The sequence below is a fragment of the Sparus aurata genome, chromosome 20 (assembly GCF_900880675.1).
Source record: "Sparus aurata chromosome 20, fSpaAur1.1, whole genome shotgun sequence".
NCBI classification, from domain to species: Eukaryota; Metazoa; Chordata; class Actinopteri; order Spariformes; family Sparidae; genus Sparus; species Sparus aurata.
In genome coordinates this window covers 16,206,259-16,228,504 of record NC_044206.1, presented here as the reverse complement: position 1 = coordinate 16,228,504, position 22,246 = coordinate 16,206,259, and the positions used below count along the sequence as shown (strand labels likewise).

At 41.4% G+C, this 22,246-nt stretch overlaps 1 protein-coding gene across 3 annotated transcripts; it reads right to left on the bottom strand.

The window, feature by feature from the left end:
- Window positions 1–1,704: 1,704 nt before the first annotated feature.
- On the bottom strand, window positions 1,705–21,243 carry LOC115571402 (synaptic vesicle membrane protein VAT-1 homolog). Of its 3 annotated transcripts, none has more exons than XM_030400808.1 (8): window positions 21,110–21,243; window positions 19,126–19,297; window positions 17,497–17,991; window positions 9,379–9,586; window positions 6,881–7,051; window positions 6,635–6,724; window positions 5,638–5,876; window positions 1,705–5,470 (listed from the first exon to the last, which is right to left on the bottom strand). In XM_030400808.1, exons 3-8 carry the CDS (start codon window positions 17,926–17,928, stop codon window positions 5,276–5,278), a joined length of 1,335 nt encoding a protein of 444 aa, XP_030256668.1. In that variant the 5' UTR covers window positions 17,929–17,991; window positions 19,126–19,297; window positions 21,110–21,243; the 3' UTR covers window positions 1,705–5,275. The 3 variants fall into 3 exon arrangements, with proteins under 3 accessions (XP_030256668.1, XP_030256669.1, XP_030256670.1); XM_030400809.1 differs by having other exon boundaries at window positions 19,126–19,225; window positions 21,110–21,125; XM_030400810.1 differs by lacking the exon at window positions 19,126–19,297 and having other exon boundaries at window positions 21,110–21,175.
- Between the last annotated feature and the right edge of the window lie 1,003 nt (window positions 21,244–22,246).

The window sequence follows — 22,246 nt, the reverse complement described above, 5'->3', positions numbered from 1 at the left end:
TCAATTAAATTATTGACTCACCGTGCTGAAAATTGTTAATGCAATAAAAGTTGTATTTTGAGAGTTTTAATAAGGTTTACTGTGTTTTCATCGCACGCTCATGATTAGCACTGAAAAGTCCCTTGTATGTCCATTAGGAACCATGTGTACATCACTTCATGGTAATGTCTATTTGATTAAAAATGGAAACTGTGTTTTTTGTTGTAGAATACCAATAAAAATCCAGGAAAACATATTAAATCAGACTTAGCATAATTTCAAGATTATAAAATAAATCCTGCAATTGTGTTTTAAATGAGCTGGATGAGCATTCACATGAATTTGTAAGCCTGATAACTTAATGGGAGCTGGATTAGCTGTGACACGTTTGAAAAACAGTCATCCAAATCCCATGTCAGTCATTCATGTCCATGAGACGGTCATGGGAACTTCCTCACATGCTTTGGTTTCTCTGACAGAACAGGAAGCTGAATCAGACGTGCCTGAGAAGAATAGAAAGCGGCAGACACATTGACCCAGACAGGCCGGGTTCTTCTGCACTGACGGTGACAACACAGCAAAAACACATTTACTGTTAATTACTCTTTAAATTAACTTTAATAACCTTTTGTCCAGTTTTTTTTCTTTAACCGTCCACCCAACTCATCAAATACTGAAACCCAAAGCATCAACATCGGATGAGTTGGAAATGAGACTCAAAAATCTGCTTTCTCGCAAAGTAGATCTTTGATCAAAAAAGTCAAAAGATGATGTCAATAACTGCTCTGTGATAATATGAACTCTTGTGATTTGTATTAATTATAACTGTAAAATCAGTGGCATTGTCCTTTAATCATTAGCTGTTGAGCGGCTGTCAGTGCCTGTACAAACATTAGCACATGAGGACCTCTGCTGGTCAGAATCTGACCTGGTGACAGTCATTTAGAGTAACTACAGTATTTACTTCTACTTTACTCGACTGTTTCCATTTACTGCCATTTTCTTTTTTTCCCTCTACTCAACTATGATTCAGAGGAAAATAGTGCATCTCTTACTAAACTACACCTGTTCTAAAACTTTGGCTACTAGTAAGTTTACTACGGAAGCCCTGAGGGGCTCGTGAGCATTTTCCTGATGTAAATTATTTTCTCTCCCATGTTTATGACTTATGAGCTGGTGGCTGCTGTACCAGCAGCAACATTACAGCGATTAACACATCGATGCACCAATAATTATAATCCAATAATAAATTATATATTGGATCTTGACTCATATATTGATTGGCCAAGATCATCAGCCAATATTGTCCCATTGCAGATATACATCAGTGGATATGTTGTCTGATATGTGGTGAAATGAAAACTTTTAGAGACTATAATTCCCAGAGGAGTTTATTGTTTCCAGTGCATTGATTTAACTTGAAATATCCTCCCATTTCTCTGTCACAACTTTTTTGATGACCACACTCAAGTGATCCTGATCATCAGTTGGGTTCTGACAATTATTCTGAAATAACTTTTACTTTTGGTACTTTGAGTTTATTTGATATATAATCTTTTGTACTTTAACACTTTAACTTGTAACAGCATTTCTACACTATGGTTTTGCAACTTTTGCTTAAGCAGAGTATTTTATTTTATTTTTTACCTTTTCCTTTTCCCTCAACTCATTGTCCTTTTTGTACAATCACAGAATCAGTTTCATGATTCACAAGCTGAGAGGAACTCGTGTGATAACACTTTAATAAACAGGTTAGTGCCATGTGAACACAGAGGGCAAGTGTGCCCAAAGTTTGTACAGAAATTAAAAAAGGCAGCGTTGTTCAGCGACATGAATACAGTAACACACAAAATCATTCAGTAACAGCACAGAGAATGATCATAATCACATTTATAATATTGAAAATTAAATGCACCGGTTATGTCGAGCATGACTGAGCGATAGGTGTTTGAATCTGGTTCTTATAACTGATTAATATGAATGTATTTCGACAGCTACGATGATTTAGACTTTGATTACTGATAGTATTTTTACATGAATGATTCTGACTCCATTTAACAAATCTTACTCTGAAGAATCATCTAATCGAGCAGGATCAGACATAATTAGGGTGGCTGTCCTTTCAGCTTTTCGTGTAACTGGCTTATTTCATGATGATGACATTTTGTTCATAGGCAACACTGTGGATCCCATTTGAATTCTTTATTCAAAAGGCACAATCTTACACTGACCACTAGATGTCCCTCTTTGTTTGAGTGAAGACTGGACGAGTTAACTTACGTTGTTGGCAAATTATTACAGGAAACATGCAACTTTTGTCACATTTGTGCCCCAAAAACAAAATGTTGTCTCGTCGCTGTACGTGACTGCAGTGAGACGTGTTTAATGTGTCAAGTCTTTTGATATTAGAGAGATATCTGCAGAGAGGAGTCTTGAATCTGTCTGTGTTTGTTTTATCATCAACAATCTGCTCATTTGTTATGTTAAACACTCAACATGGCCATTAATTAAACTGCTCTTCCGCCATTTGGCTCAGTAGTTAACTCAAAGCAGGCAAACATCAGGCTCACGAACATGTAGAGGCCACACCGCACAGTAATCATCTCACTCCTCACTACTCAAAGTCCACATCACATCTTACTTCATACCAGGGGATGGAAACCTGGCCAAACTTAACAATACTTGTCCAAGTGGCCAAAAAGAAAAACAAAAAAAGTCACAAATGTAAATAACATAAAGCATTATCTGTGGGACTCTGTTAGAGGTGCTTTTGAGAAAATCAAAACAAAGCGAGCCGGAGGGTTTTGAGAGAGTTCAGCTGCAGAGAGGAGACAGAAAGCAGGAGTGAGAGGGTGGGGAGAGGAATGCGAGGAGGGAGAACTTGTTCTCTTGTGCTTTTGGTAGCGTCGTCTGCGTCACAGCGTTGAATTACACCCACAGCTGGACAAAACATTCGAATCACTCCACTATATAAGAAACACATATGCAAAAGCAGTAAAGAAACCATAAAAAGCTTTATGAAGCGCCAAAATGAATATGAACCGAGCAGAGAAATACAAAGTGTATGAACACACAAAAGAGTCATCAATCAAGGTTTTCCCTCATTACTTTTTAACAGGAATCAATAAGTAATACATTCTTGACTGTAGCTCTGTAAAACACACAAAAAACAAAAACAAAAATCAAGGCTAGGAAACGTGCCCTTCGCTTGCCAAACAGTTTTTCAGCTCAAGCTCAGGGTGACATTGTTTGGAAGAAAACCCCCATGGGTGACAACAGTGCCAAAGCAGGGAAGTCCCGCTAATTGTTATTCACAGTTGGCTCGACGGCAGTGGTGAAAGCTGGCTTTAAATTTGGCACAAACACGCAAAAAGAAAAAAAAAAACAACAATTCAACGACAATACGACACTGACCCCGGGCTGTTTGTCCCACATCATTCATCGGAGAGGAGTGGATGTGAGAACACACCCTTCATCTCGTAGTTGCACTTAAAATTGGAGTAGTGCATCACAAGGCGGGAAACTGGACGAAGGATCACTACACATGATTGGGTACATTTGATCACAGTTATTCATCAAAATTATCATCAGGAACAGGATCCGAGGAATCACCAAAGCTGAGGAATGTATTCTGATTACACTTAAATTACTTTGACTATTGATATGGTATGTATGAAGCCACTAAGAGTACTTTTTAAAATCTTAATGCTTAAAAAAATCAAATCAAATCAAAATTACTTAACTCATATTCTTAGAGAACTTTTATGCTTTTCTATGTTGTCCTTTCCTTCAGTGTTACAGTATATATGTTCTCAGGCGTGTATAAGATCTTGAAAGTTAAAAAGCAAATGCTGATCTCTCCCACAGAAAACCCCGCTCCTGAAATGCCTCGTCAGTAGCCCCGCCTTTAATTCCGTGACTTTGTGAAATCACACTATGTCACCATGTCACATGTTTGTATAATTAATTCCTAAAATCACAGTAGAAGTGAAGCTAGCTGGAAGATGGAAACACAACAGAGGCGACTGAAGACACTCATGCGTTTAGATGACACTCAAGAAAACCGAATTACTGTGTTAGTCTGACTATGATCGGATCGTTAAGATGCATGTATACACCTTAGTCTGACTAAAATCGGACCGGATCGGATTTCTCATAGTCGAATTAAAGCACCCAGATTATTCGATTGATAGTCGCATTACTCCTGCATGTATACGTCCATCAGATTGGATCGGATTTTGCGTTCTGCGCAGGCGGAAGAGTTTTTCCCGGGGCCATGAGCTGGAAGTAGACGGAAGGTGGCGGTGGCGTCTTTCCTCCGAAATCACTGTAAGAAAGAGCGCCATTGTGCACCTAGTTTGTGTAATTATCATGTACACCATATACGAAATGTACAAAGATGTAGCTTCGTCTCGCTCTTTGTACGCCATCTTTCTTGAATGCAGAGGCAGCTGGTGCGCATGTAAATGCACTGACTGCTGGCTCAGGTGTGTGTGAGGTGACCAATCAGAGCAGACTGGGGCCTTAAAGAGACAGGAGCAAAAAACGAGGGGGGGGATACAGCCCTGCTGCACTGGACAATATGAGAGAACTGATGTGTTTGTCACAATTAAGCATGTAAACTTTTTCTTGTAGTAACCTAAAATAATATCATGAACCTAAAAATTAGCATATTATGTCTCCTTTGAAGTTAAGTTCCTTTTATTGGCTCCAAAGTTAGTAAAGAGAGGTCTGAAATCGTAGAAAACGGGGACAGTATCCTTCTTTAACTGATTCAAAAGCAGCATATTGGCTGTCCTCTTGACTACAATGCATGATGGGTAATCTTAATCATGACAATATGTTATGCATTACATTTTAACTGCTCAGGCCTACTTTAAACCTTTTTATTCTACTCATAAGTCAAAGTTTTGGACCACTTCTTAGAGGTTTCAAACATACCGGCTGTGGATTGTTGTCATTAAAAATATTGTGTTTGGGCTGTTGTCAAGGGGACGCAATTTTTGAAGCCACACCCGTTTTTCCCTGTGTCGTGTTTAACAACCATCCGTAATCAGAATAGATTTTTTCCCCTCACATAATATGACACTCAATTTTTATTTCAACCACAAGTATCTCCCACATAAACACGACACTCATTTGACATATTGCACAACACGATCTTGATAAACATTTTGAAAATACTGATAAAGTCAAAGAATTCATGGCAACCGTTGCTTCCCTTTCCTTTTTTTTTATACAACAAGGAACTTATTGAGGATGTGCTCAAAAATATCATTCAAACAAACACTCTTACTCAATCTTTCTCTGCTTTTACTTCCTCTGTGGCCTCTTCTTTCTTCTCGCTGACGGCAGCTTCAGATTTTTCCACATTTTCTACCGGTTCCGGGTCGGATTTTGGCTTCTCTTCCTCCACCTTCTTCGGTTCAGGAAGAAGGATGACTTTCCCGATGTTTTGGCGTTCGTGCATGCGCCTCATGGCATCCGTCACCTGAGAAAAGACAGGGGAACAGAACAGAACGGATGTGCACTATAGATATGTTTCGCTCCCCTGAAACAGAGTGCATCTAATGTGACTCATTAAAAGCCTGAAAGAAATCCGTCGCTGCATGAGGATACATTAATCAACACGAGTTACATAAACCTGATCAAGCTAACCTCTTCGAAGTGGTAGCATGAGTCGATGCGGGGCTTGATCTGCCCCTGCCCGTACAGCTCCAGCAGCTTGGACATGTTGCTGCTCAGGAGCTGTTCGTCGGTGATGTAGCCCAGGTGAAAGCCGCACACGGCCTTGTTGGCCTGCATCAGCTTCAGCGTGTTGAGAGAGAGCTGGTTGTACCAGGTCTTTGCCATGGCCAACAGGTTCTTCTTCTGGCCCGTCACACAGTTAGCCGCACCTGGAAGAGACGGACAGTAGAGCAGATTAAAAACCACACAGAGGAGATTTTAACAGTAAGCATCGAGCAGAAAATTACAGATGATGAAAAAGTCTTTGATGAGGCTTTGTGCTATTTCAAGAGAACATGTTGGAGAAGACAAAAAAACAATACTACAGCAATTTCATCTGGACTTCCTCTGCAAATTACATGTTAGGGACGAATTAGTTACATTTTTACATTTTAAAATCTCAAGTGAGGTTTCCTTCGCTGGTGTGAGTGTGTTTGTGTGAAAGTTGTAGGCGAGGATGTGAAATCTCCCAAATATCTGATTCAGTGAAGTTTTCAGATACTTTAATTAAATAAAAGTAGCAAATCTTGCGATATGAAAATACTTAAGTGTTTTACATGTCCTGCATTACAAATGAAAATAAGTACATTGTTGGCAAAAATGTATTTAAAAGGAGCACTATGTTGTTTCAACATTTACAATATTAATGATGTTTGTATCACTAACTCATAACTGAACAAATAAGATTCTCTTGGAGGAAAATAAGGTCCCCCTAAAATTGAAGTACAATACTTGAGTAAATATAGAGGTCAACTACCATTCAGACTTAGACATTTTTAGATAAAATGATGTAAAACAGAATTTTTTTAGTAAGTGAAATCAAAAGTACTTTTTAAGAGTAAGAGTAAGATTAAGCTCTAGTACAGAAACGTTACGGCGGACTCATCAAACACATTTAAACCTGTGTTTCTGTTTCCAAATGTCTTACCAAAGACTATGAGCATGCCCAAAGGTTTCAACAAACTAAAACCTTTTTGGGTGTCCAGACCTCCAAGTGGGTCGAGGACGATGTCCACTCCTGCAGAGACAAGCAGACAGAATTTAATGGGATGTTTATGTCTCATTTCAACTTAACAGTCAAGAAACAAATGAAATGAATATCTGTCAACATGAATTATTACCATGCAGACTTGAAAGGTACTCAAACATTACAGTGTTGTGTGTGTTTTCTCACCCTTGGGGCTGATTTTGCGGATTTCCTCCACGTAGTCTTTGGTGCGGTAGTCGATGGGATGAGTTACCCCGCCTTCGGCGATGGTCTCGTGTTTGGAGGCTGACGCCGTGCCAAAAACGGTCACATCTGGCACCGTCTTACACAGCTGGGTAGCAGCGACACCAACGCCACCTGTGGACGTGGGAGCAGGAATGAGAATAGAGGCTACTGCAGGTATTTCACCCGTGTGATCCCTCTCTACAACAAACTGTGGTTTAAACATCAAACTACACATGGATGTGCGGGCTGTGACAAACACACAGAAACTGGATTTTATGGGTCAGTCATACGTAAACAGTGGTAGGAACACATTGATTTCTAGTACAGCTCCAGTGACAGTATTATGCTCTGCAGTCGGTGCTTGGTGAGGTGATTTAAAGGACAATCGTGGGACAAGCAGCAGAAACAGCAGACAGTGATTCTGCTCTCTGTGGCCTCATGCTGTTTAACCATGAAAGGTTTCTCGCACCGAGGCTGCCGGCCCCGGTGTGCAGGCGCACCATTAATCCCTCCTGCCCTCTTCATCACCCTGGCCTCATGTGGCTGATTCACAGGGGTCAGCTGACAGCCGCCCGCCCACTCAACACTGAAACATGGCCTTTGAGAGGGGCGGGTGTAGAAGAAGAGCACTAGACCGTGACAGTGGATGTTGACAGTAACTGACCCGTTTACTTGAACTCAAATACTGAGCTATCTGAGTTATTGCTGCTTAACATTTTATAAACATTTAATGTTGAATTCAGGCTTTAAATAATCATAAATGCTGGAAATATCTGATTAGAGGAACTAATAATGAACAAATCAGTGTTTGACCCACTGCCATCTGATGATGCTTTTCAGCTTGTTGTCACAAAATGGGCTTTAAATTTAAAGATTTATCCGTGCATTTCACAAACTTTCAAATGTTTTGTGAGAGTGTCAAACATGCCCTACATCCAAACCAAAGGGAAATCATTAAAGGTGCATTTAACAAACAGATAAGAGCTCTAGATATTTTAAAGAGCTAACTTAAGTTTAAGTGGTTTAAAGTTATATTTTTTTACATTTTGTACGTGTAAACATTAGGGCAAAAACAGTGAGATCAAAAAGAGCCCATTGCTCGTCTACAAGTCCTACAGTTCAACAAAACAGGGCTAAAAAAACATTACATAGTGCCCCTTTAAGTAGATTTAGCACAGTATGTTTATGAGCTACTCTGAAGCGAACAGATTACTTTCTGTGGACACTGTCAGCAGTTAAAGCCCTTTAAACGTATTTCTTTATAACATTAACATTTTGTTATAAAGTAAATGACATCCTATTTATAAAACTGTCTGTCCTTGTCATTTATAAAGAGTTTAACACCAAGCCTATTTTTTCCATCTTTTTAAAAATATATTTTTCTTCTTCTTCTTCTTTTCTTATTTTACACATTTAACTATTGAAATTCCTCAACAAAGATTTAGTCCAGTCTCATTCAACAACCACTTTTCCAGACCCAGCCTGAACTGTTTGTGGGAAAACATCTGGTAAACTCATTGTTATAGACAGTAAGGCAGAAAGTAAAATCACTGTATGACATGTCGTGTTTGATCAGACTAACAGTGACTAAACAACCAATCAGTTGTCATCAGATTCTGATTTAAATGTTGCTCAATCCCGATTGGTGCATGGCAGTTTGTGACATCACAATTTCCTGCTCACTTCACGTCGTCGGCAAGAGCACAAACAAAAAAATCCAATAAAATAAAATACACACCTTAAATGTGAAATATCTGCAAATGTGCTCTAACTTGGAAGATTAGAGCATGTTCATACAGTTGCTTATGAGAAAATATGTTTTTATAGCTTTAAGCACTGCATATTAATTACTTCCTCCTTACTGTGATTAATGTGATGCTACCAGGACCTTGGTCATTTGAACACCTGGACACACAATCCTCTTCTGTAAATGAGACGTAATTATTTGTCACCATGTTGAAGCATCCTTTTTGAAATGTCAGGTGTTGCCAAAGCAACCGTGCCTGACAATGATCCTGTTTGCCACTTTATAAATCAGCTTTTATAGGACACACACACACACACAAACCTCACCTATGACCCTCAGTCTCTCGGCTGATAATTTTTTAGAGCAGAAACACGGCTGCATACGGAGAAGTGATTAGTGACCTTTTGTGAACGAGCTGTGTGACTCTTCACAGGTTAGCCCAGTGACTGGGGGCGATGTTTGTTGCATTTCATGAATAAATCATGGGGAGGAGTGAGGAGCGTTACAGGCGAGTCGTGTTTGAAATCATGATTTTGATTCATTCCTCTTAATCGTTTGGTGTGAGGAATCTCAGAAATAGATAAAAATGACCATCACAACATGTTGTTTTTTTCAAACTGATTGTTTGGATTGATGGTATTTGGCCAAAACTAGGGGAGAATATGCAGTAAAGGAACACTCACGGTATTAGCATGTGCTGTGTGTGTCTCACCTGCTGCCATGTGGACGAGAACGCTCTTGCCCGGCCTCAGATTGGCCATCTCAAACAGCATCATGTAGGCGGTCATGTAGTTGACGGGGATAGCAGCGCCTTCCTCAAAGCTCATCTGCTCCGGCATGGGGAATGTGTGGTTGGCGGGCGCGACGACCACTTCCTGCCACATGCCGTTGCGGCTCATCACGATGACACGATCCCCCACCTGAGGGAGGACGGAGGAAGAGGGGGAGGGAGGACGGACACAGTGGATTTACTGAGGGGATCCTTTGGGTGGTCAAACAAAACACTTCAGCAGCGGAAATATGTGTTTCTACAACTTCTATCAAGTTGTTGACATCGGGTTAACATCAGAAAACTTGAAGTAGGTTCACCCAAATTACTAAAAAAACATATTTTCACACTAGCCATAGCGAGTTTTGAGGTATCTGGCTGTCAGGTTTCTGACTTCCTTCAAACACAACAGAGTTTAAATAGAATTTTACTTGTTTATAATAATGACCATTTTATTTTTCAGTCATGCAAGTGTCTCTTTTTTGGGTTGCACTTCAGCATAATGGTTCTTTGAGTTAAGTGCTCATGTTTAGCAGGCATAACGTTGATGGCCACGTCTTTCTTTAGCGCGTTAGCATGCTATCATTTGCTGATTAGGACCAATCTGATGTATGTATAGGAACGTCATTAGCTCTGCAGATACTTATTGCAAATTTGACCTACTTGTGCCAGATAAGATGTTAAGCAATCACCGAAGATAAGACAAGACTTTATTGATCCCTCACTGGGAAATTCACAGCAGCTCACAGCTATGATTGACTGATCAATCAAAAGAGACAATAAAATAATAGATAATACTACTACTGGTAATAAAATAAAGACCATATACACACACAAGATAAACAGCTTTAACAGTTCAGCCTCAGGGGGACATGAATATTTGTACCAAATTTCAGGGCAATCCATCCAATTGTTGTCTACACTTTTTACCCAAAACTACATAAGGCAACATCACAATGGGTCAAGAAAAGAAAAGTCAGAAGAGTTGATCATCTGGGAAGCATGAATGTCTATAAGCTTTGGCCCCAATCCATCGAGTGGATGTCGAGACATTTCACGGCATATGTGAATGTTTTGAACCTGCTGTATGCACCAGGGGTCACGTCGACCATCACCAAAGTCATTGGGATTCATCCTCTGGGCACCACGAATGCCTGTACAGAATTAAATGGCAATCCATTCAGTACGTTTTGAGATATTTTCTCTGGTATCATGGCTGAAAGAATTATCTTTCCAGAAAACAATAGACCTTGTTCCTCTGGTTAATCCACAGATCTCACTGTGAATAGTTTAGACATACAAAACCAAAACTAGCTCCATGGCGATAACAGCTGGCGTGAACATACTTTATTGGAACAGACTTTGAAGGGAGGATTACAACACAGATGTTGAGTGAACATGAGAAGCTCGTTTTCTTCTGTCATTACCACTTTGCTCTCGTCTTTAGGACACCGGAGCTGTTTTTTTTTTTTGTTTTTTTTTTTTGTTTTTTTTTTATTATTCACTCAGTGCATCCAGTGTTGCCAAATGGGAAATTGAGGTCAAGCCGGCAGGAAGTCATCTAATGCATCTTTGTTGTTGAATGACATGAGGGACAGTTATTACACTGCTGCTCTGCTCTGTCTACACACACGTCCATCCTTGGAAAGAAATTAGATGTGCAGCAGTAACCCGTTTTCTTCACTACCCAGTCTCACATCAGAATGTGTAATAGCTACATTTGACCACAGTGTAAAAAAAAAAAAGTAGTAGTTTTACAATAATGGCTCTAAAATTGTGATTACATTGGAATTCATTTTCATTCTGCCTATCCTTTCTATAGTCCCGCATGCATTTCACAAATGACAAAACATCAAATAACTGCTCAACACAAAGACAATGATCGAACGTGGAGCCGCTTCAGTGATAGAGAGCCCTTAGCAACCAGCATAGCAACGACAGAAAATGTTGCATTTTAACAATTTTCTGGCCAAACCTGGATAAATCTTCATAATAACTAACAAACCAAAGGTCATACACGTCCCCTGAACCAAGGTTATGAAAATAGAATCTTTCTATACAGATTTAATTTCCAGTGATCATGAAAGAAATGTCCATCTCTTATTTTTGATTCACAGCCTGAAATTTAGCAGGCACAGGACATGGATGCAGGACAATTGTAAAGAATAGGCAGAATAAAAAGTAGCTACAGTACACAATCTTTGAGCCGTTATTGTGCAACTACTCCTTTTGTGCTGTAGGCCAACGAGACTGTGTTTCTTGATGACTTCATTGTTTAGGCTGAAAAATGTACAAGAATATCGTGGATTTTGTCTGACCAATGTTTCAAAACCCCAAATATTTGACCTCCTGTCATTTATGATGCAGAAAAGCAGCAAACCAGCACATAATGTCAGCGCTTTTTGCTTTAAAATTGACTGAAACGATGGTCAAGATAGCTGCAGATAAAATGTTTTCCTTTGACTGATTTTGTGTTCTAATGGAAATACTTTGCTTGCATATTGAGAATGAAATATTCCTTGCTCAGGCAGCGCTGTTGTGAAATGTTTCTTTAGTCCCAAAAGACTTCCTCAGGACCGACTCGAAACAAGATCACACAGAGTCTCTCTTCACAGAAGCCAAGACACGGAGGTTAATGGGAAATGTTCCCCCTTGCATGGGCTGTTCTCTTCCACAGAGAAGTGCTGCTGTTTGAGTATCATCAGTGTTGCGAAACCTGCCAAAAAATTGAAGGGCACAGGAAAGAAGTCTGATCTGATTGTGAATGCTGCACTGCTTCCTGTTAAAACAGCCTCAAGAGCTCTGAGCCACGCCCACTTCCCACTGCACACAAACCCATGACAATAGACAGATCACACACACACACACACACACACTAATATTTATACATAAAAACAGCAGCTCAAACACAAACGCCTGTTGTGTCTGTTGCACTGAGATAACTCCAGTATTAACTTCCACCTCTGATGACAAGCTCTTTTTTGCGTTGACTACATTTCTCAACCCTCGTTCTTATGAAACACTTTCAAACCCCGCTGGATGACCTCAAAAAATGCACAAGCGTTTTTTTTTTTTTTTTTTTTTTTTTTTTAAAAGGGCTGAGCTCAGTTCCTGGATAGTTGACATGAACTGAGGTAACGGAGACGATGTTTTAAAGTAGGACAGTGAAGTTTGTGTGGAAAAAACCTGCTGTTTATGATTCTGTTCTGGCAACTGTGACGAACAGTACAGTTCTCCTGCTGTTCATGTCGACGCACGAACATACAAACGCGGTCGTATCACATCGCTTTTAGCTGTCTCCTTTGAAGTTAAGAGGAAAATGTCTTTCATTCTATGTGACAGGACGGGGGCGGCTGTGTCTGGTGTAGAGCAAATGTCTTGTTATCAGAAGGTTGCTGGTTCGATTCCCCTGGTCTGCATGACGAAGTGTCCTTGGGCAATACTGAACTCCGAACTGCTCTTGATGTGCTGGTAGGCCCCTTGCATGGTAGCCACTGCCATCAGTGCATAAATGTATGTCTGAATTACTGCAAGTCGCTTTGGACAAAAGCTAAATGCTCTAAAATGGAAACGATAGAAACGGCTGCACCTAAAGATCATTATCGATTAATCTGCAGATTATTTTCACGATTCAGTGATTAATGAAAATGCTCATTACAATTTCAAAGTGCCCAAAGTGACTTGCTTCGTTCTCAGATCTGACGCAACATCCCCAGTAAACGCCGACACTTGCCGGTGTTTCCAGCTCCTAGTCCCAACCGCTAGCTGCACGGCTAGCTGAGCTAACGGCAGCTCTAGTTCTAGTTAGCGGTTACTCTAGTGATATGCTGCCCTCTATTTGCTTTGAGAGCGATTTCACTAGGTTGAGGACTCTCAGAGGACTTTTAGATGTCAATGAGTGACATCAGAAAAAACGATCGGACCCTAGATGACAGACCATTTTTGTTAGCTTTTGCAAAAGCTCACAAGTACAATCTTTCCCACTGGATTGTCGTGGAACATGTGGCATAAGATGTAAAGTACATGCATCTTAATCTAGTGTCTCATTTACCTCCACCACTGCAGCATTCTGAAGCATTGAAGTCACCTGCTTTACTCAAAACACATATACCGAGCCGAGTACTAAACACACCGCTACACATCCTCTCATCAACATCGAGCCGATTAAAAAGAGTTCATTTGCGGAGCAGATGTTTCATTTCTTTCAGAGCAGCCAGTTGGAACAGTCTGACGCAGAAATCACCGCTCGCATCTTCCAAGATATCAATCACGTTGTGAGCAATAATTGTTAACTGTCGTTTAATCTGGAAAACATCTGCGACGAGGCAAGGCCGGGACCGGAATCTGGGAGAGACGGGTCGTAAATGAGACCTACATCGCACATCTGCTCCGTCTGATTTCCAGACACGCCCTTTGCCGCTCGAGCCACGATCACTTCCCTTTATGATGTTATCTCCTGCTCTGTGTACCCCGCCGCAGCCCCACCCAGATTCTTACTCCAACCTCACTGACCACCTAGACATCAGCAGTTCAGTGCGTATATGCTCTAAATTCTTTGCCTCGACCGTGTTGGGATTCATTCATTTCACACACTGCTTCCTGCCACTGTTGCATCTGTGGTTTTTGTGGCGTCTCTTGCTTTGCTGCGTCCTTCAGAAAAGGAGGTGTTGGAATGCAGCATTCCTGCTGTAAGACTCCTGCTGGAGAGACGGATGGTGGGGAAAGAGGAGGAGGAGGGAAATTCCATACTGTCAGAGGGACAGAGAGGCGCTTCAGGAACATGTTAAAAAGTCCAGTGAGTAGGAAGTAGGGGAGTCTATCAGCAGAAATGTAATACAATATTCATTATTATGTGTTCAACGGGATATAATCACCTGAAACTAAGAACTGTTGTGGTCAAGTCAGACACTGCATACAGTGTTGGAGAAGCGTGCGTCCAAGTATTAAAATTACCCCTAAAGCATCTGAAGCAGAGACTTCCGAAAGTCGAGCCGGATGACTTCACTAAACTGAATGGAACTAAAATAATGTAACTGCGCAGCACATCAAGACTTTCAAATGTTATTGAGCGTAATGGATCAAATTCTGACAGTGAAACGGGTCATTATTGCGGGGGCTGGGAAGCTCCGAAATCTGCTTCGTTTTACATTGTAATCTTCTGGGGAAAGTCTTTTGGGGCACATGGTCATCACGTGACAGCTGTGGTCACTTTAGCTACAACCAAAATGACCGTTAGCCTCCTTCATGTCGATCCCTTCCGGTCTTCCTAAAGTCGCTGGCCCGTGGCCATAGCATCTCCAGCTTCTTCTTGTAACACTCCAGCTGCTGTGCTCCTTTATTCTCATCCTGCATTTTGTCCTCCACTGCTCGGACGTGGACTGGAAGCTCCGGGCAGCCATTCTCTGAGAGAACAGGCCTTGTCGACTAAAGAACTAAATATTATTTTTGTGTCTCATGTTGGTACACAGACTCAGAGTGATTATAAATGTGTGGCAACAACTACCAGAAAAACATCGTCTATGAGCAAGTCACGACAACAGACTGAGGTCCTGAGCAAATGAGCTTGTCGGTGCATGCGCGAATGCACATATCCCCAATTTGCGACACTGGAGGAGGTTGTTTAACAAGATGCAGCACTGTTCTGTTGCATCATGAATAATATTTTGACGCCCTTTTAACTTAGGTTCCAGCTACATCTCCTGCGCCAGTGCTGCCTCTATTTTGCATTAAACATTCAAAAGCAAAGTCGATACGCGCCAATTTAACTGTTGCTCACGTTTTAATTTTGCTTCGAGGTGTTCCAAGTAGAACAAGCAGACATGTCATGTTGATGTAGCAAAAAGAGACACGGTGGAAACGGATGATAAATCTTTTTTTATCATGAATCCAACGGGATATTTTTCGTCCAGATGGTTTGTTGAGGATTCAGGAAAGGGTTGTTTTTTTTCCCCTCAAGCGAACTTCTAGATATATATTTTTCATAAAAAAAAAAAAAACCAGATGCCTGACTCTGCGACTCAACTCTCATGTGATCTAAAACATGAGGCACAAACTCATGATTATCTGCGCAGCGTCTGAATTCATTGCAACAGCAAATCTTGTTGCTGAGATTTACAAAACACAATTAATGCCCCTCTCCTGAACCCAACGACACAGCTGAACGGTCCTGTCACTCATTCACATGCAAGTGTTTTCCGTCTTCCATATTCATAAATGTATTCCCACAGAACATGTGCGACTCCGGTTAATGAAGTCAAACCTTCTCCTGTTTTCATTCTGCAAGGCTGAGGAAAGCTGCGACGAGGAAATCGCAGCGGTGTCTGTGCAGTGAGTCACTCCGGCTTCATCCTCGATATGGTGCTGTAAAAATAAAAAACGCACAGAATAACCAGAGGAGCCTTTGGCCTCGTGGCTGCTCTGGGATCAGCTCTGCAGCATCTGAGGAGAATGAGCTTCACCTGCAGGGAACAGGTACCACGTGGGCTTCAAACAGGCTGGACGTTTCTACCAATTTCCACTCTTCAAGAGCAGAAAAAGCATTTAAAAAACTCAATTTAAGGCTCTGTGATCTGGGCTGATATTAGACACGGACACACGGCTTATAAATATTCCGCCTAATCTCAATAAAACTCGACCTTTGGAAAGCTCTTATCAAGGAGAGGGTAAATGTACTCTGCAGGGAAGAATGTAAAAAGCACTTCAAGGACACGCGGTAAATCAAACACTGTTACTATTCCTACCACCAGAGTGCTACGTTTAGCAGCAGGAAAAGCTCTTTCCTCCTTTCTGAAAAAATAGAATACACATTACATGAACGTGTTAAACTGATGGAGGCTATTTATAAAAGGGGGATCTGCTCTCTTAATTCCACAGAACACGGAGGCGTTTTAAAACCAGAGATGTTCCGATGCCATTTTTTTCCCCTTCCTGATACCTGACCTTTGCGTACGGGCCGTTACGACGCTGTGCTTGAAGATTCACAAGCTTGTTGCGAATTCAAAATTGGCTGCTTGTGGATGCTATAAAACGACACCCACTCCAGCCACCGTCCGTTCACCCTGCTGCCGTCGGGCAAAAGATACAGAAGTATCCGCTGCCGTAACACCAGACTACAGAGCAGCTTCATCCCCCAGACGGCTGCGAGGCTCCTGAACTTCAACAATCCTCAACACTCCAGGGTCTAAAACAGACGTAGCAGGACTTAAGGACTCTGACATCATATCACTTTTTAAACCCTTAAATTAAGAAAAAACAAGTTACAGGTGTACGGGTCGCTGCTGGGAAGTGGCAGGGTCTCGGATCGGTGTGTAGACTTGTGTACTCACCGATACGGATACAGGCTTTTCAGACGCTGGAACTAGCATCAGAACAACTCTTCATAAAACACGGATCAATGGCTTGAAAGCCTTTGGACAAATAGATATCATTGTTTGAAAGAGAGCTGAGACAGCTATTTTGATAATCAATCATGTTGAAGATGTTTGTCGGCAAGCATCGATTGGTTTCCGCCTCTGAACTGTGAAGATTTCCTGCCTTTGTTTGCTTCATTTCATTGAACTTTTGGATGCTTTGGGGGTTTTGGACTGTTGGGTTTCAGGAAATTGCAACAGATGCCTTCATTGTATTGTTTTTTTTTATAGAGGAACCAAGCATTGCTCGATTAACTGAGAAAATACTCTGCAGGCTCATCATGGTCAGAATGACTGTTAGTTGGAGAGTTACAGTGTTTGAAAAATGTCCGTTCCATGAAACACAGAACTGCTACATACAGCTTTGGCTGGACTGAGTTTACATTTTTGGGTGAACCTTTGTGTGAAATGCAAAGTAAAGACTGTTGCTTTCTCTCGATTTCTCTGCAACAATTGAATTATTCACGAGCATGTCTTGGCCAGGATGGAGGACCACCAGGATGCAGGTCTCCAGTGCACAAACCAGTCAGTGCACTCAGCTGCTGAGGGTTTAAATCCTCAGCACATGACTGGACATTGTTCATGCGCACGGTGGTGTTGAGTGGGTGTGTGGGTGGGTATGTGTGCGCACTCAGCAGGGCCTTTTACTCACTTTCCGGTCCTTCACATCCTCCCCGACCGCCTCGATGACCCCGGAGCCCTCCATTCCCATCACGACCGGCGGGGCGGGCAGCAGCTCGTACAGCCCCTGTCTGCCCAGCAGCTCGGCGAAGTTCAGCCCGCACGCCTTGACCCGCACCAGGACCTCGCCCGCCTTCAGCTGCGGCTCAGCCTGCGTCTTCACCTGCAGCTTCACCTTGTCATACCCGCCGTGCCCGGTGAGGACCAGAGCCCTGAAGGAGAGGCGCTTCTCCTCGGCTGCGGGTTTGCTACCAGCAGACTCCTGCGGTGCAGCAGCAGCAGCTGGAGCCGCAGCTGGATCCGCAGCAGCAGCAGCAGCAGCAGCTGGTGGTGGTGGAGGCTCCTCCGGCTGCTTCTCCTGCTCAGGTTCTTGCTGCTGAGTTGGAGCCTCTTCGCCAGACATGATAACCACTTGTTCTTCTGGGTTTTTCAGTCCGGATGAGAAGTTCAGCCTGCTCGGATGTTTCTTTTATTTAAAAAAACAAACAAATATCTCTGATGAGAACTGATGTAAAATAAAAGTATCCGCCCCTGAACACAGCCCTGTCCTCTGTAGAAAATGAGATTTTTTGCAGGGTGGTTTCCTGTGTGTGCGCTCCGCTCAACAAGTGACCAGAGTCAGCGCAGACACTGTTCACTCATCACTTCCTTTATGGATTTTCACAATAAAACAATTCGGGTTTAGGATTTTGCCACCCTTTTTTGGCCTGACGCTCAAAAACAATGCACCTTTTTAAAACCATCGCTGTTAAATGTCAATGTGCAAGAATCTCAGTCGAAAACGTTTTTTAAAAAAATGACTGAAATCGTAATATGAAGCCATATCAGCATCCCCTGTGCTGAATGCTTGCAGTCCCAACCGCTAACTGCACGGCTAACTAAGCTAACTAGCCGGAGCCGGGGTTGAAGCTACCACTGAGGATACTGAGGTCATGTGCTCTGTTTTTTTTTCTAGGTCTTCCGATATGGTTCCGAAAGCTTAATATCTTAAAACAATTATATAAAACAAAAATTGAAAATGTATAGTTAATCAAAGTTAATTTCTCTGTTAACAAGCAATTAAATGCTTCATAAGATACATTAGCAATTTTTTATTGAACTTCTCAATTAATTTTCATAATAAATAGTACATGGTTAATAGATACTGTGTAGTTCATTTATAAATATTTGAATGGCCTTTAGAGAGATGCAGATGATGTTTTTAATGTTTACAACTGCTTGATAAATGTTTTGTGAACTACTTCATTGTTTCAGAGCACTGAAATGTCTTTAATTTACTATCGATTAATGATTTTATAAGGAAGTGTGACCCATGTCAATAAATTATTTTTAGCAATAAGTTTAATGTATTTAAGTCGGAGCTGCTGCTACAGTTAGCGGTCACTCCGGTGATATTATTATTACGATTATAAAGTAATCTTTCCGTCAGTGTCACTAAATATGTCCTCAATCTAAAATCAGCATGACCTTAAACGTGACAAGCCTTATTCACATACCCATACATCTATTGATGATACACTGTAATCATGTTTCGGTGATAGTAAATTTAAAAAAGCTTTTATTTAAATGTGACATCCTGTAACTTCCGGTGTGTTTCCACCTGGTTGTGTCCGACTTGACGCAGCTGAGAAAAGTGACCGATCCGTTTTTGTTGGCCAAATGTGAGTCAGAGAGCTGCGGAGAGCTTCAAACCCTGGAAACTGGAGCACAGAGAGGAAGAGGAGGGATCATCTGAGGTCACAGCTGGAGGAGATCCACTCATCTTCCACCTGCTGTTCATGAGTTAAACACAGTTATGTTAATCTGGGAGATACAGTTGTGGATGAATGATGTTCTCCAGATGTTATTAAAAAAAAAAAAAAAAAAAAAAAGGTATATAAAAGGTATATAAAAATCTATGTTTGGTCAGTTGTACCAATATGGGAGCCAATCTGAGGTGGGTTTGTGTTCTACATTCTCATTTATGAGAAAGACTTATTTTGGAATCAGAGTCACATATCTATACATGACTTTGAAATCCAATACATGATATAAAAATAAGTAAAATTCTGGTGCATCTGCAGCCTTTATGATCTTTAGACTTCAACATATAGCCTCTGTTATTGTGACAATGAGTACCAGTGTTGGGGAAGCTACTTTGCAAGCGTAGCTTGTAAAACTACATGTAGTTCAGCCTGGCAGTATAGTTCATGTAGTTGAACAAACTACACTTCTACCCCTGGAGAAATCTAGTTTGTAAAACTACTTCTTAAAAAAGTACCTTTAGCAACTACTTGTACTCATTTACCTCAGCGTTAAATAAATCATATGGTGTATATGAAAAAAATATAATGGCCTACAAAAAAATTCACATGCCAGCAGAAATACGCCTCTCAACTCAAGCTTTATTTTTTAGAGAACAAAAGCTGACATTTTTGGTCAACATCGCAGGAACTTCAGAGGCACTAACACTTAGGCAGTAGAACTAGATGCCAGGGCAGAATCACTTGTTGACACGACACGAGCAGTCTCTCAAAGTTTTTATCAGACAGTCGGTTCCGTTTGGCACTAAAAACATCTTTACCAACACTAAAAACCTGCACTGGCTGGGACACCAGTGTTGAACTTAACCACTTTGGACATTTTGAGTAGAGATTTGAAAGCATTTTGTGGGGACTCATCTGGTGACTTCACAACTAAACTATGTAGTTCAACTACATGTAGTTCAAGTCTCCCCAACAATGAGTACCACATGCGGTCATGTGCACACCTTCAGATTCTTGCACCCTGCAACTGGAGCAGCTCGCTCATCTTATTACAGTGGTTCAGTCTCAGACAGGAAGTGAATGGGTGGTGAGAGAAATACAAAGGAAGGACAGAGGGGTTCCTTTTTAATACAAAATGCACATGTCACCACAGAAGTTGCAGCTTGCGACTTCCTTTCAGTGTCACGGAGACTCTGTTTACCAGTTTTCACATCTGCACCAACAACCACACGGGCACCAGCTAGTGCACACACACACACAGCCCACACAAACACTCATCACACGGCTGCCACAAACATGGTGTTTGTTGGGTCTGAGGGAAACAAATGTGGTGAGAGCGTTCAGGTGACACACACACACGTCACAGTTTTCAATGCATGATGTGACAACTGGTTGAGAGATCATGTACATCCTGTTAGCCGCATAACCGTCTCAAAGTTTCAAGCAGTTGTAACCCACAACATTGTATATTTCATTATACTGTGACCGCATTTTGACCCCTGCAACACAGCAGCTGAGATCAGTGTGAGCTTCCTGTGGACTGACTCTGAATGGGAGCTTGAATATTTTACATATTGGTGGAGACACCAAATGACTGCATACGTATAGGAAATGTTTTCATATTCTACAGCAAAAGAGGCAGAAACAAAAGCTACACTGAAGTTTTGCGCTTGAGCACAATGTCGTACTTCATTAAGTATTTCCATTTTCTGCCACCTTATGATTCAGCTCAGCCACTGATGCAGATAACATTTTATATACCAAATCCGTGATGATGACCTTAATAAAATATGAAGCAACGTTATGGATTATTAATAATTTAAACTATTCTCGACTCACCCTGACTCCAAATCTCTGCTCACATGCACAGTTAATCTGTCATGGTGACTTGTGGCAGTCCCGTTTAAGACTTGGCTATCTTTCTATCTTTTTGTGCTGATTTTCAAAACTCCCTCAGGACTAACTGCAGGGTATTCAGATCACCTGTGTGCAGGGTGACGGAGACTGACTCCTGATTGAGGAGCGGAAGCAGCTTGGAGCATTCCTCCTCCAGGCCAATCATGGTGTGACGGCGCCCTTTTGTGAAGGCTTAAAAGACATCTGTCCCTCTCGCATTCTGAATGTGTCCCCGACTCACCGAGAACCTCATCCCCTTAGGTTGCCAGCCAGAAACTCTGGTCTGTTGCAGTCTGTCTCTACTGTAGGCTACGTAAACTAAATTTTGTTCATTGTGCTTTTACTTTGGTAAGAGTTTTTGTCACAGGACTACTTTTTCTACTTGTACTCAAATGTAGCGTCTAAAAGAGAAATGCACATCTTTCAGCTGTGATGATATAATGATCAACAAAAAGTCATACATTCAGATTTTACTATAAGCTTGAAAAACACAAGAGGGGATTGGACCATTAAGCTTTGTTTGTATGTTTACTAATTTCATAAAACAAACAACTGAACGACATCCATCACTTTGTATTGAGCGGACCTTCATTTGCAGCCTGTTGAAAAATTGAATGACCTTTTTCAGTTTGACCAGCAGGTGGAGCCAAACGACCTGCCACGAGGCGATTCTGCTGTGTTTGCACAGTCTGTGATAATACAGTGTATAATGTGGTGAAGTGAGACATGAGAGTGTGAGACAGTCACTGTGCGTATGACATAAGCGTGATTAGACTTCTGCACTGTGCTACATCTGAGTCTTTGTCACACTGACAAAGACACTGCAAATTAAACAGTTTACCAGAAAAAAAGGGTTTTAAATTCAGTGGAAATATGTCAGATTGTCTCTTCTGTTGGTTCAGCTCATTTTAAATGTAATGACGAGTTGCAGACGGCGGGTAACGAGTTTACACAGTGATGAAGTGAATACACTGAAAAAAGTCAAATTTCGCCAAGACAGCCAGAGACAGCCAGAGGAAGACCGGAAGTATAAGGACCATGGCTTCAAAGTAATGGCACAAATAAATACTAACCCAGTAT

Coding starts and splice junctions, on each gene's coding strand:
- LOC115571402 (XM_030400808.1), bottom strand. CDS start 17,928: ATGTCTGGCGAAGAGGCTCCAACTCAGCAGCAAGAACCTGAGCAGGAG. Junction 7,052..9,378: donor TCTCGTCCACATGGCAGCAG/GTGAGACACACA, acceptor CCACGTCCACAG/GTGGCGTTGGTGTCGCTGCT. Junction 5,471..5,637: donor CATGCTACCACTTCGAAGAG/GTTAGCTTGATC, acceptor GTCTTTTCTCAG/GTGACGGATGCCATGAGGCG.